The following is a 14,280-nucleotide window of genomic DNA, read 5'->3' on the forward strand; positions in this document are numbered from 1 at the left end:
ATATTATCCTATTACATACCTGCACTATAATTTATTTACCAGTCTTCTGTGAATGGACACTCCGGTGGTTTTTAGTCTTTTACTATTACAAGTAATGTTATCACAAATAATCTTATAGAAAAGTCATTTTCGCTATGTAAGTATATCAATAGAACAAATTCTGGAGACAGAATTGGTGAATCATAACATTTGATTAATAAAACCTCTTTCATAGAGGTTTTATTAATTTACCCTCAGTATATTAGCTTTTTTTTTTTTTTTATCCTCACTGGAGGATATTTTTTCTGTTGCTTTTCAGAGTGGAAGGGGAAGGGGGGGGTGACGGGGGAAGAGAGAGAAACATCGATGTGAAAGAGACACATGGATTGGTTGCCTCTCACACATGCCCTGACGGGCCAGGGATCGAGCCTGCAACGGAGGTATGTGCCCTTGGTTGGAATCAAACCCCAGGACCCTTTAGTCCGCAGGCCGATGCTCTAACCACTGAGCAAAACAGACTAGAGCTCCTTTTTTTTTTTTTAAATTGATTTTAGAGAGAGGGAGGGAGAAATAGAAACATCGAGGTGAGAGAGAGACATCGATCCTTTGCCTCCGCCATGCACCTGGACAGGGGATTGAACCACCAACTTTCAGTGTACTAGGCAACACTCCAACCAACTGAGCCAGACAGACCGGTCAGGGCAGCTTTTTTCTTTTTTTTTCTTAAAGAAAAGCTTTTTCTACTTGATAGGTAAAAACATTTTTAGTGTTTGAATTTTCATTTTGAGATTGAACATCCTTTTTATTTGTTTAAGAACCATCTGGTATTCTTTTCTGTGAACTATATGTTTGTATTCATGCCTTAATTTTTTCTATTAAGTTGTTTGTTATTTTCTTATTAATTTGTAAGAGTTTTTTGTATTTTAGAGATATTAGCCATTTATGTGTAATATAACTTGCAAATATCTTTTCAGCTTATTGCTTGATTTACAGCACTTCTAATTCCATTTTCCTTCATCACCTATTTATGGTCAATGAAATCCCAGAAAATTTTGGAAATTTTTTTTATCCTATCCTATAGAAAGTTCTGCTCAGTTGCAGAGTAATACCCAACTGATGAATGAGATGCTTGTTAATATCTGCTTGTTAAAATTGAAACAGTGATAGGAATGGAAGGAGGTCTTAGAAATCCTCTCACGTAGTCACTTAATTTTGTAGATGAGGCCAGTAAATGAAGTGATATAACCCAGGTTATATAGCAGATGCCAGAATCAGGATTTTTTTTCTGGCTTCCATTTTATATGAGGTAATTTATTCTATTTAACACACATACTAAGAAAGTTCTGAGCTTCTGAAGGTGTTTATAAATTGAAAATTGGTTTTGGTAAAGAAATGGGCCCTTTCCCATTCTGCTCTTTGTCTTTTTCTCTTGCCTCCTTTTCCTTCCCCAAATGTCTTGTGAATTCTGAAATTCTACCTTAAGACAGAGAAAAAGTAGCCCTTTGAACATGCCCTCTTCTGGGGTTAGATTGGTGCTGAGTTCTAGACATGTAGGCCAAGGAGAGGCACATGGTGGGGATTCTCCAAGCAATGGTGCCACCTTCAGTGCTTGACTCAGAGGCTCTGAGGAAGCCAGATTGAGGTTGTTCTGGGTGGTCTTGGACATTGCTGCCTCCTGGACCTCCCAGGCCTCCTTTGTCTTCAAACAGAGAAAACCTGATCCCCCTTGAAGAGCCCTGGGACTTCACTTATTTCTCAGGGATCTTCTGAGCCAAGTAATAAAAATGATAAAATAAAGTGATAAAAAAATAATAAATGTAATAATAAATGAAATAAAGTAATAAAAGTAATAATGAATAATAAATTATATATGTCTGTATAATCACATCTAAGATGCCTTTGACTGTAGGCTGTGCCACTATTTTATGCATCACTATGAAAAAATACTGCTAATAAAAGGACCAGTGCTGCCTGACCGGGCATAGCTCAGCGGTTGAGCATAGACCTAGGATCAGGTCTTATAATCACATCTAAGATGCCTTTAGGCGATCAGGGTTCGATTCCCGGTCAGGGCACATGCCCAGGTTGTGGACTAGGCAGCTGATCAATGACTCTCTCCTCATTGATGCTTCTATCTCTCTCTCTCTCTCTCTCCTTTCCTCTCTCTGAAATCAATAAAGACATATTTAAAAAAAAAAAAAAAAGGACCAGTGCTTGCTTAACACATAAACTTTTCTCACATGTCACTCTTATATGTATATAAAAAAGTAAAACAATTTTTCTTTCAATGCCAAATCATAGTGTAATCTCTTTTAAAACATTTTAAACTGTATTTAAAAAATAAACATGTGTAGTACCATCAACTGAGCCATTTAACTGAGCCAAAGTGACAATACCAATACTTAGACCAAATTCACACATGTGCAGGCAGTGTGACTACCTCTGGGTTGACAAGAATTAAAGACTTCAAAGGCATTAATTGGGAGATGGGGGTGAGGAATGGACATCCTAGAATTAATGCCATGCTATATCCTTTGACTAATCCCAGAGCAGTTTTACATACACGATCACATTCAGTCTTCCAGCAACCCTGAAAGTAGCTATATAAAATCATTTTCTAGATAAGAAAACTGAGGCTTAGAGAGGTTAAGTGACTTGCCAGACGTCATAGTTAATAAGTGATGAAAGTGGAACTAAAACCCCAGACTTTCTGCTCCACGCAGTTGTTTCCTAGCATTTGGCCTCAACAACTTCAATATTTGCTGTATCAGAGCAAATGACAGGAACAGTGTAGGAAGTGGGACTGCTCTGACTCTCTGCGTCTTCTGATAAGACAGTTGTCATCCGACCTAGGTCTGCAGAAGTAGTTTTTTTAAAGATTGAAATAGTAAAAATATGAGTTTAATTTGAGAACATTCTCTTTTCCCCCCTTCTCTGAAGGTACCAGAAAGCCGCTGAAGAAGCAAATGCAGAAAAGAAGAGAAATGTAAGTACTCAGAAGGCCGGGGGATGTGGAACCTCAGGAGCAGAGCTTGTGTGGCCCAGCCACCTGCAGCCTCTGTGGGGCTTGGGCTCTGTGTCAGCTGAGCCAGGCATTTGTGCCAAATGCTCTGATTTGTGAGCCGTTTGCTTAGGAGAACTTGGCTTAGGTGCAGGGAATCTTATTTTTTCACAGACATTCTCCTTTTGAACTACTTTTTCTTTCCTGAGTTAAGGACGGGAGGACAGTGCTTTGCCTGAGGTTAGTAAAATGGCTTACTACTGCTCAAATTAGGATACAGGGATTCCTAGGCTGCCATCTTCTTTTCCAAATCAAACAACCAGACTTTCTGTATCTCTGCATTTAAGTGGAAGCAGCTGTGCAGCTGTCATCCTCTGGGTTCTTTGTTTAAAACAAACTTCTTGACCCAGTCTAGTTAGCAAGTTTCTTAGCTGCAGGACCCATCAAAGGCTAAATCCTCAGAACAAACTCTCTGCTTGTACCCATTCTTTCCTTTCCCTGCCAGGCTAACTTCCAGCTGTGTTTTATGGTGTATTTCTTTTGAAATCTTACTGATTTAATCTTATGAGGGGGAAAAACCCAACCCTCACATATCTGGGCAAGAATGCTTTAATTTGGCTGGCATTACAAAAACATCCTCCTGGCAGTTTTCAGTACCTAACCTATTTAAATTAGTATATAACATGCCCCTGTTTGTTCACTGTAAGTGGGATAATGCTAAATGGGTCCTTAGCTTAATTTTCCTGTAATTCAAAAAATGGATCCCCTCAGTTGCATAGTAAGAAAAAGCTACCATCATTTCCTTCAAATGCTGGTTTCTTTTCTTTATTCCTCTGTTATTTCCCCCTTCGTTCATCCCTCCTGCTTTCCTTCTAGTCATTCATTTAGCAAGTATTCACAGATCACCTGTTTTAGGCATTCATATAGACTACCCCTCTGCCACCATGGGGTTTACATTCTAGTGAGAGAGACAAAGAAATTGTGTCAGTGATGATTGGAGCTATGAAACACATGCAGCAGGTGAGAGAGATAGGGTGGCCTCCTCTGATAAGGAGACCTTTGAGCAAGGATCTGAGGACTGGAGCCAGGGAGAAGAATGTTTCAGGATAAAAGATAAGAGCACATGCAAATGCCCCGAGGCAGAAACATTCTTGGTGTGCTAGGGGAATAGGGAAAGCAAGGTGATATAAGGTCATTGTGAGGACCTAGACTTTGACCCTTTGGAGGGTTTGTGTGCAAAGAAGTGATCGGATTTACATTTTTAAAAGAGGAGAGACTAGCCTGGCCGGGTGTGGCTCAGCAATTGAACATCAGCCTCTGATCTAAGAGATCCCGGTTCAATTCCCGGTCAGGGCACATGCCCAGGTTGCAGGCTTGATCCCCAATGGAGGTTATGCAGGAAGCAGCCCATCAATGACTCTCTCATCATTGATGTTTCTTCCTCTCTCTCTTCGTCTCTCTTCATCTCTTCCTCTTCCTGAAATCAATAAAGACATATTTAAAATAAAATAAATAAAATAAAAGAGGAGAGGCAAGAGCTACAATGGCAGAAGCGTGGAAAGCAATTACAAGATAATTGCAGTGATTTAGGAAAGAGATGATAATGGATTGGACTGGAGTGGTAGCCACACAGGTGATGAGACGTGGTCAGGATTTATACTGAAGGTAAACAGAAACAGAAGAATCAAGAATGGCAATACTGCCTGGCTGGCAGGGCTCCGTGGCTGAGCATCGACCTATGATCCAGGAGATCCTGGTTCAAATCTGGTCAGGGCACATGCCTGGGTTGTGGGCTTGATCCCCAGCAGGGGGTGTGCAGGAGGCAGCTGATCAATGAATCTCTTATCATTGATGTTTCTATCTCTCTGTCTCCCCTTCTCCCTTCCTCTCTCTGAAGTCAATAAAGATATATTTTAAAAAAAAAAAAGAATGGCCACGCTGTTTTTGGACCAAACGCCTGGGGAAATGCCATTAATTGAGGTGAGGACGACTGTAGTAAAAGCAGGTTTAGAGTAGGAGAAATATTAGAAGCTCAGCTTTGGGCTTATTAAATATAAAAATTTTTACTAAGATATCTGAGTGGAGATGTCAAATAGAAACTTGGATGCACAAATCTAGAATTGGAAGAGATCAAAGTGTCCATGGTATTTAAAGTGAAATGCATGCGATTATCTAGGGAGTGAGTGTAGCCAGAGAAAAGGCCTGAGGACTGAGCTCAAGAGCACCTTGGTGTTTAAAAGATGGAGAGATAAGGAGGAACTAGCAAAGGAAACTGAAAGACAGCAACTGGTGAAATAGAAGTGAAATGAGAATGTAGGAATTAAAGTGAATAAAGTTTTTCTAAAAGAGTGTTCTCAGCACAGTCAAACACACAGATAGGCTGATGATTCACCCTTGGATTCAACAGCATGAAGGTCATTGGTCATCTTGTGCTATTTGGGAGTGATAGGACAAAGCCCTGATTGAACCAGGTTCAAGACAGTAGGATGACAGAAGTTGACACCACGAGTGTAGAAAAACATTTATGGAGCATCTCTTCAGTACCAGGTACTGAAGACACAGAGGAGTAAGGTGTGGTCCCTGCCTTCAAGGGACTGTTCAGAGTTTGGAAAATAGAATTTATAATCCCAGTGTGATAAGTACCATATTAAAGACATATTCAAGGTGCTAGGTTGAATTTAGGAGAAACTCATAATTTGGACTATGCCATGTCAAGGAAGGCTTCCCAGAAGTGGTGCCCAACTGAGCCCAAAGGACAAATAGGAATCAGCTTTAAAAGGTGGGTAAAGCAGTGGCAGAGGGAGCGGCACATGCACACCGTGGAGGTGTAAGAGAATAGGCACCTTTGACAGCTGAAAAGATCATTGTCACATTCACCAAGATGGAGAATTCAGGAAAAGAAACAGATTAAAGGGTGAGGAATGAAGGCTTTAGACAAGGATGAGTGTAAGATGCCTGTAGAATTTCCAGGAGATTTAATAGGTAGGGAGAGATATCTGGCTACAGTTATGGGTTATGAGTCATCAACAGACAGCAGGTGGGTAAAACCAAATCATCTACAGAGAATATACAAAGAAGTGTGCAAAGAAGAGGACCTAAGACAGAGCCTTGAGGGACCCTGCCATAGAAGGGAGGAACAGAGGAAGAGCAAACCTATAAAGAAACCTGAGTAGTGGTCAGAAAAAATGGGAAGAAATCTAGGAAAAGAGGGTATCACATATACCATGGAAGGAATGCATTTTTTAAAGCCGGGAATAGTCGGAATATTAAATGCCACAGGGAGATCAAATGAAGTAAAGCTGGGGGTCATCCTGATTCCAAGCCAGACGCTCCTGAAGAAACGACACTGTATTGCATCTCCATGGTGTTCCTGATCTGGATTCAGGCAGCCAGTTGTGGTTCCAGAGGCAAATTTGCCAAGATTCTCAGTCTTGCTGGGTAGAATGAACAGTGTGTTGGATGTCACTTTGAAAAAGGAGGCTATGGTGGTGTAGCAACCATTGGGGCCCTTAAAAACTTGCAGCATCCTTGACTTCCCACTGCCTTATTCTAGGAAAATAGTTGGGAAAAAGTTAAAGCCTTGATACAAATGACATCAACTACAATTTTACCTTATTTTGTGCCCCACACCTTAAGTGTAGAACAGTAGAGACTATAAAGAGAGTAGAAAGAACAGTAAGAGACTTTATCCCAAATTCAGGATTTGGGAGAAAACTGGGTACTATGGATGATTGCCTTTGTGAGGTATGGCTTAAGAAGTAGGGAGGATCACCCATTTAATAATTATCACCACTTACTGGGTGCCTATTTATGTCAAATACTACATTACATGCTTTTTAGAAATATATATTTTTACTGATTTCAGAGAGAGGAAGAGAGATGGAGAGAAACATCAGTGATGAGAGAGAGTAATTTTTCAGCTGCCTCCTGAACCCCCCCCCCCCCCGGCTGGAGATTGAACCCAAAACCCGGGCATGTGCCCTGACCGGGAATCGAACCACGATCTCCTGGATCATAGGTCGACACTCAACCACTGAGCCACACCGGCCGGGCTACATTACCTACTTTAGTGTATTCTCATTTGTTCTCCACAATAGCCCTGTATGGTAGTTTCTAGAAATTAAGGAACTTGTCCAAGGTCACTTGGCTGGGTGGAGCTGGATTATATAAGTAATACATGTTTATTGTAGAAAATAAAGATAAAGAGAAGAAAATATAAATGATCCATAATCTATTACCCAGTGATAACCCAGGCTATCTCAGTCCAATACCCTTTCACTCTGCTGACCAAACTGCTTTGGCTGTCCTTTTTGTTCTGTACCTTCTTGCATCTCTTTCTTCTTTATGGCCTCTGCTTCTTCCCCATCTTTGCTTGCCTCGGGTCCTAAAGTCCTGGACAACCGGCATGGCCTGGGAAGTGCTGCCAGGAATGACTTAAGTGCGGCCTTTAATGCTGTCAGACCACACAGCCCTGCCCTTCCCCTTTTTGTCCCTACTCTAGCACTTTTGAACTTGTATCCTTAAATGCTCCTTTTAATAAAAGAGCACATTTACTCCTCCTTAAAATGCCCTGTAAGGGATGTTCTCCACCCAGGCCCTTGTTTGGGGCACTGCTGGTATTCTCTCACACACCCCTCTCTGTCTGGTCATCACAAGTAAAGTAGAAATAACAATTTTTTTTCTTTTTTTCTCTTTAAATCCTCGCCTGAGGATATTTTTTCCATTGCTTTTCAGAGAGAGTGGAAGGGAGAGAGAGAGAAACATTGATGTTTGAGAGAGACACATCAATTGGTTGCCTCCACATGCACCCCAACCGGGGCCGGGAATTGAGCCTACAACCGAAGTATGGGCCTTGACTGGAATCAAACTTGGGACCCTTCAGTCCACAAGCTCTCACCACTGAGCCAGACTGGCTAGGGCGAAATGACAGTTTTCAAGCCACTTACAGTAACATCAAAATTACTTAATATTCTATAGAAGCTTTCTTGTGATATGAAGATGATGTATAATTTTATTTTTGTGTTCATTTTATTACACAATGAATACGTATTTATTACAAAAGGAAAATACAAATGCCCCAAATCCATGATTCAAGGGTAACCCATTAATATCCTGATGTTTTTTCTTCTAGAATACTTTTCTATGCTTATATTTATAAATATATGTGTGTATTATAAAATGGGATCATGCTGTCTTATAATTTGCTTTTTTCCATGCAAAAGCATCTTATGAGCATCTTTCCAGGTTAATAAATATACATTGATCACATGACTTGTCTCTGAAAAAAATAGTGTCCAGTTACCAAAGCAGAATGCCACTTTGATTCTCAGGGCTCCTGTTTGGGCAGGGCAAGGGCAAGGCAGGTAAAGTCAGAGACCCAGATGACTCACCTATTGTGTAGCAGGAGGTAGCACAGAGCCAAGAGTGCCGCTGGCAGTTAAGGTAGATCCAGCTTCCGGAGCTGTTTTTTTTTTTTTAATTCTCTCTTGCCCAACAAGAAAACTTTTCATGCTTCTTATATCTCTGAACCATACATGTTTCCCCCAGTGAATCTTGTCAGCTAAGATCTAAACATTAAAATCAAGCAATTGTTCTTCTGTAACTTTTGTTTTCAAGCCTTGGAGCTACTTGATGAAGTGACTGTCAGAGTGTGTTTAGAAGAGTAATAGGTTGAGAGTCTTAATTCCCAATATAGCTGCTAATCCTGTTTAATTCCCCCAAAGACTTTCAGTCTTAGGTGGTTTGTCTTTTCTTTCTTAGTTGAAAGACTGGTGAGTCACAGACTACAGGAATGGAGGGCAGGAAGGTAGTATTGGAATTTGTGGTTTGTTGGGAAAGTGGAGCTGCTCTATTTAGGAGTTCTTTCAGGATACGAAACATTGAATGTTATTTAAACAAGTGTGTTTCCTCTATTACTGTGGAACTACATTGACAGCTTCCAGGTTGTTTTTGATCTATCTTATATTTTGAAATTAATTCCATTTTGACCCAGATTAAAGTGAACTCTTCTGAGATATTTAAATGTCTGTCCTTCAATCAAGAGAGTGGGTATTGGTGTTTTCATATGAAGCCTGGATATTTTTTAGCGAAAGAATATGTAAAATAGTGAATTTTCTGATAACTGAGAATTTACACATGGACAAACATAAAGAGAAGAGCGGGGGGGGGGGAAGAATTAGATTCTTACATAAAAATAAAATTTGTTCATATGCATGTAAAGTATGTCAGATATGATGAAATATCCTTTGTTCAGGTACACGTAAAAGTCTGATGACTTCTTTAGATTTCTACAAACAGTAGCAATCCTGATGCTACTATCCACAATTAATGTATTGTGTAGTTTCAGCTATATTGCATCTTTGTCTTTCAAATAAGAACAAAAAAAGCAGGATACACCATGTAATTTTGTGGCACGTAATGAGGAACTTTTATTAATGCATATTTACAGTGTCTAAAGCACCTGGCGTTTGCTTTTTCTTTCTCGTTTCCCCCATTAATCTTTGGATAAAAATCTCTGGTCTCCATTGTAACTGTCATTAGATCTGGGCTCTCCATTCTCCTCATTTTGTCCTTATAAGGCTATCCTGTTTTATCACTTCCTGCTTCAGCTCCTGACTTTTTCTCTCTTCCCCTCTCTCTCTCCTGGGGTGGATGCTTTTTCTCCATGTGGCAGGGCTGTAACTGTTCACAGCTGTCTGAAACGCCAGTGGACCTGGAGCAGCTTGGAGTTTTAACTTTCATTTTACAAAGAACATCATGTTTGAATGTTTCAGCAGGCAAGTTTTAACTGGCACTTACTTCTTGTTTTTCTAGAACACTGAAAATCCCCCCCAGCACTTTAGAAGGGGAATCCTGACTGCGTTAAAGAAGAAGTGGGAGAACCCAGTGCCGGGAGCCGAGTCGCACACGAACTCTCTGCGAAACAGTGGCACTGAGGTCAGGCACAGAGGCAACCATCCTCCTGCTGAAGCGGTGAGCAGCTCTGTCTCTGCGGCCGAAGCTAACCGAGAGGGACGAGTCCACCCCAGACCTAGACTTGGATCACCTGCTGAAGCCCATATTCGGGATCCGTATCCCCGTGTTGAGGACAGTGAGCATCTAAAAGACCACTCAACAGAAAATAAGAAAATGGAAAATTGTCTAGTAGGAGAATCCAGGCATGAAGTAGGAAAGCCTGAAATCAGTGAAAATACAGAAGCTGCAAACAAAATAGAGAAATATAATGTTCCGCTGAACAGACTTAAGATGATGTTTGAGAAAGGCGAACCATCTCAAACCAAGGTAAGGATTGGGAGGGTTTGAAACTTGCCGAAGCCAATTCACATAAACAAACAAAGCCGGTTTTGTAACCCAGAACTTTGAGTGGTGGCAAACATGTGGTCAGCATGTCTTTTGAATCAAGTTAAGTGAGTTAATTAAAAATCTTGAACTATTTGCATAGATGGTAAGATTTGTGAATCTCCTAACCCAATTTCACGTGAAATCTAGCTCACACTGGGCTTCAGGTTGATGTCTGGAAATGAAGAGAGTTTGATGCCAATAGGATTATGTGTTTTTGTAAGCTTGCCCTTTTAATTTGTCTTCCTGTGTCTTTTGTCATTTGTCGGTGTGGGGGGTGGAATTACTGCTGAAGCGTTCTCTTGGACACAGCTGCGGGCTGAGTGTTAGGGCCAGAGTTTAACGTTAAGACTGAGGCTTAGTTGTCTCTGCTAGCTGAATCCCTTCTCTTCTTCTCAACTTCCTCATCTGTGCCTTCCAACAAATGTTTTCTATCAACTAAAATCCTCTCCCAGGAAAAATCAATGAAGATAGCCAGACTAGCTGTAGCCTTCAGGATTTTTGACTTGCAAATGCACAGGGTTGCATTTTCCTACAACTGCTAATGAAATTTGATCCTTCGTGTGGATTGCAGACCAGGTCCCCAGAGGGAATTACTTAACTAGAAAATGAGTTACATATGCTGGTGACTTATAACAAAATCCAGGGGCTGCAGAACTGGTAAATTTTTCCAGTTTTCTCATACTTTCCTGCATATCTGGCTTTGTACAAGAGGATGGTTTGTTACAGCAGTCATTATAATGAAATAAACAGATATGATGGGAAGCAAAGCCATCATTTACTTTAGATTCCATCTAGATGGGAAAGCTGAAATTTTTAAGCTAAATATTTGGCCCAAATCCCTATATTTGTGAAGTAATGGTATGAAGCGTTCTTTCTGAGATAAAAATTAGTAACTATCCTAATCCTCAATTATATTTGGGGTGACTTATCAATCTCTTCCCATAACTTAGTTCCTGGAGCTTTCTTGCCTAGAAACGTTCTTGAGTGTTTAGGGCTCATCTATTTGAGAATGTGGAAAGAACTTTTAAAGGTTTTCAAACCTAGAACCCTGTTCTGTGAATGAGTTTTAGCTCTATTTTAACACTGAAACCAGTTGGCAAGAGACGTAACCACAAAGCAGTTTTACAACTTTTATTAAACTCTCATCCCTCCCAACTTTTAGTCTTCTAGGCCTGCCAACTCCCTCTTTCTTCTTTATAGTCTTAATAAAAAATAAAAATTAATGTAAATGGGAAGAAGAATTTTAAATGGAAGAAAAAATGTCAGAAATCCTAAATAGAGAGGAAGGGGCTTTGTTGTGACTCAAAGCACCATTGTGAGTCTCCTCCTCACAGACCCTGCTAAGGGGCAGGACAGCTGATGTCATGCCAGCACATACAATGTAGGTTCAGTGCAAAAGGCTGCTGCATGTCAAAACTGGCCTAAGGTAGGAAATGACTGGGGTTGCAGCAAACAAAAATGCTGATTATGTGTAAGGATCTGGCGAGAGACTTTTTTTCTCATAAATGCCTGGTGAGAGATGGGTCAGAACAAGCCTATCTCTTTGTGGCTGGTCAGAGTGGAGAGAAAGACTCCTTATATAAAGAATTGTGAGTCCCCAACCCAATTTCATAGGCACTGGGCAGCTACAGTCTAGGAAGATTGGTGGTGGGGGATGGTTGTCCTATGATTGGGCTTTTTAAAATGCCTTTTAAAATTTCTTGAATAAATAGTCATTTGTCATTTAATGGACTGCTTAGGGAGTGTAATACACAGCAGCCCTTGGTTTTATAGCTGTTTCTAAATAAGTATCATTATCCATGTTGGAAATAGTATAGATTTCTTTAAAAAGTTTTGTCTACTATTTCAGTTAAACTGTTAAAAATTTTGTCTACTTTAGGCTAAGGAATAACTAATCAGTTTGAAACTAGGTTATGGTTATTGTTAACATAATTTCAGCTTTAACATGGATAAGGCTTTAATCATTAATTTGATCAATTTGTTTTTCCACTTATTTATGCATTCATTGATTGATTCTTGTTTGTGATCAGAGCTCAAACCCAAAAACTTGGTATAGCAGAAGGACACTCTAACTAACTGAGCTACCCGGCCAGGGCTTCATGGTGTGTTTTTTTGTTTCGTTTTTAATCCTCACCTGAGGATACCTTTTCTATTGCTTTTCAGAGAGAGTAGAAGGGAGAGAGAGCGAGAGAGAGAGAGAGAGAGAGAGAGAGAGAGAGAGAGAGAGAAACATTAATGTGAGAGAGACACATGGATTGGTTGCCTCCCGCACAAGCCCCAACGGGGGCCGGGGATGGAGCCTGCAACTGAGGTACGTGCCCTTGGCTGGAATCGAACCCAGGACTCTTCAGTCCACAGGCTGACGCTCTAACCACTGAGCCAGATGGGCTAGGGCTCCTTCGTATCTTTTAAAGCTTCTAGCTAGCCATATTTTAATTGTGTTAACTTGTTTTATATTACTAAGATAAAACAGTACATTTGACTAAAATAGAAGTATCTGAAATAAAAATGGAAGATTCCTTGTCCCATCCCCTTTTCACTTCTTTGCCACTTCTCTCCCCTTAAACTTCTAAACCTATGAATTTCCCTTAAAATTTTTGTTCCTCTTATCATCAGGATCAGTATATGAATGGCTAGCATCAAAATGCCAACAAAAACCTTACTTGTTAAAATGAGAGTACAACTGTCCTCCTTCAAATAGTCCAACATTTTTGTGGTTTTCCTTCTTGTAAGTTTCTGGAAATGACACTTGGTATTCTGTTAGCTTTACATAACACTGGTATATAACAGTGTGTATGTGTTGGTGTAGTGGAGCAAACCCTTGAGAAAATAAGGAAACTAAGCTAAAGTCTGATCTGTGTTCATCAGATATTTTATCCATAGCCCACAAATCTATAATCTACATCAGAGAAACATTTTATATTTGCCTTCTTGAAGAATGGGTAGGTGTCCATAGGGAATCTCTACATTGTTATAAAATTATTTATAACATTTGATTTTCTCCTCTCATGGTTAATAATTGCGTGTGTTCCCCTGTCTACTTAATGTTATTTTACTAGGATTTTTCTTCTGCTTTCTTTTTTTTTTTTAATGTTTTTATTGATTTTAGAGAGAGGGAGAGATAGAGAAACATTGATTGGTTGCCTCCTGCACACAACCCGACCGGAAACCCGCAACCGGGGCACATGCCCCCACCAGGAATCGAACCTGCAACCCTTTGGTGCACGGGATGACACTCAACCAACTGAACCACACCAGCCAGGGCTTCTTCTGCTTTCTTAATGTCTCAAATAAATTATTTGAAATTAAATTCCAAGAAGAATGCAATTCTGAGAATGTTCATAATTGGTATTAATTGCATTTTTTTTAACTTAATTGCATTTTTTTAAATCATAATTTTAAGATAAGCTTAGAGAGGAAAGGGACTTGAATAACTGTCAACATCACTGTGGTCATCCTAATGTAGGGGAGTGTATCTTTAACTTGCTTATCAGAGAATTATAAATCTTAAATTGACCCAGCACTGCACCTCCATTAGATATATTGCTAGTGTTTTAAATATGGATAACCAGTTTTGTTAAATAAACACAAAAGTTATCTTTGTTTTTCTATCAATGCTGGTTTTCTCGTATATCCTATTTAATCTAATTTTTTGCTGATTTATTCATCTATAGTTTATAGCTTCTTCTATGATTTCAAATGTAAATAAGAAAACCCTTGATCTCTATAGTGGATCATTTCTCATAAAGACCTCATACTAGATAAATAAGTTTTATTCACCCCTAATTAGTAACTTTGAGTAACTGTTCAGTCTTTTGTGGTATAATAATGGATCCAGGTATAAAGGTGCCAGTCAAGGAATTCTCATCTTTCTCACTGTTTCTTGCCCTAAATAGCTGTCCTTGATGCGCCAACTGGAGACCAGTCATCTATTTTCTGCTTACTTTTATGCCAACTAA

At 39.8% G+C, this 14,280-nt stretch overlaps 1 protein-coding gene across 2 annotated transcripts in view; it reads left to right on the top strand.

Moving 5' to 3' along the window:
• Positions 1-14,280, top strand: part of LIMA1 (LIM domain and actin binding 1) — a 76,222-nt gene that overhangs the window by 34,967 nt on the left and 26,975 nt on the right. For both annotated transcript variants that reach the window (XM_016201267.2, XM_016201266.2), the window contains 2 exons: positions 2,920-2,965; positions 9,794-10,261. In XM_016201267.2, coding sequence (XP_016056753.1) covers positions 2,920-2,965; positions 9,794-10,261 — 514 coding nt within the window. The remainder of the gene's footprint in view (positions 1-2,919; positions 2,966-9,793; positions 10,262-14,280) is intronic.

Source organism: Miniopterus natalensis, chromosome 2 (assembly GCF_054644295.1).
Source record: "Miniopterus natalensis isolate mMinNat1 chromosome 2, mMinNat1.hap1, whole genome shotgun sequence".
NCBI lineage: Eukaryota > Metazoa > Chordata > Mammalia > Chiroptera > Miniopteridae > Miniopterus > Miniopterus natalensis.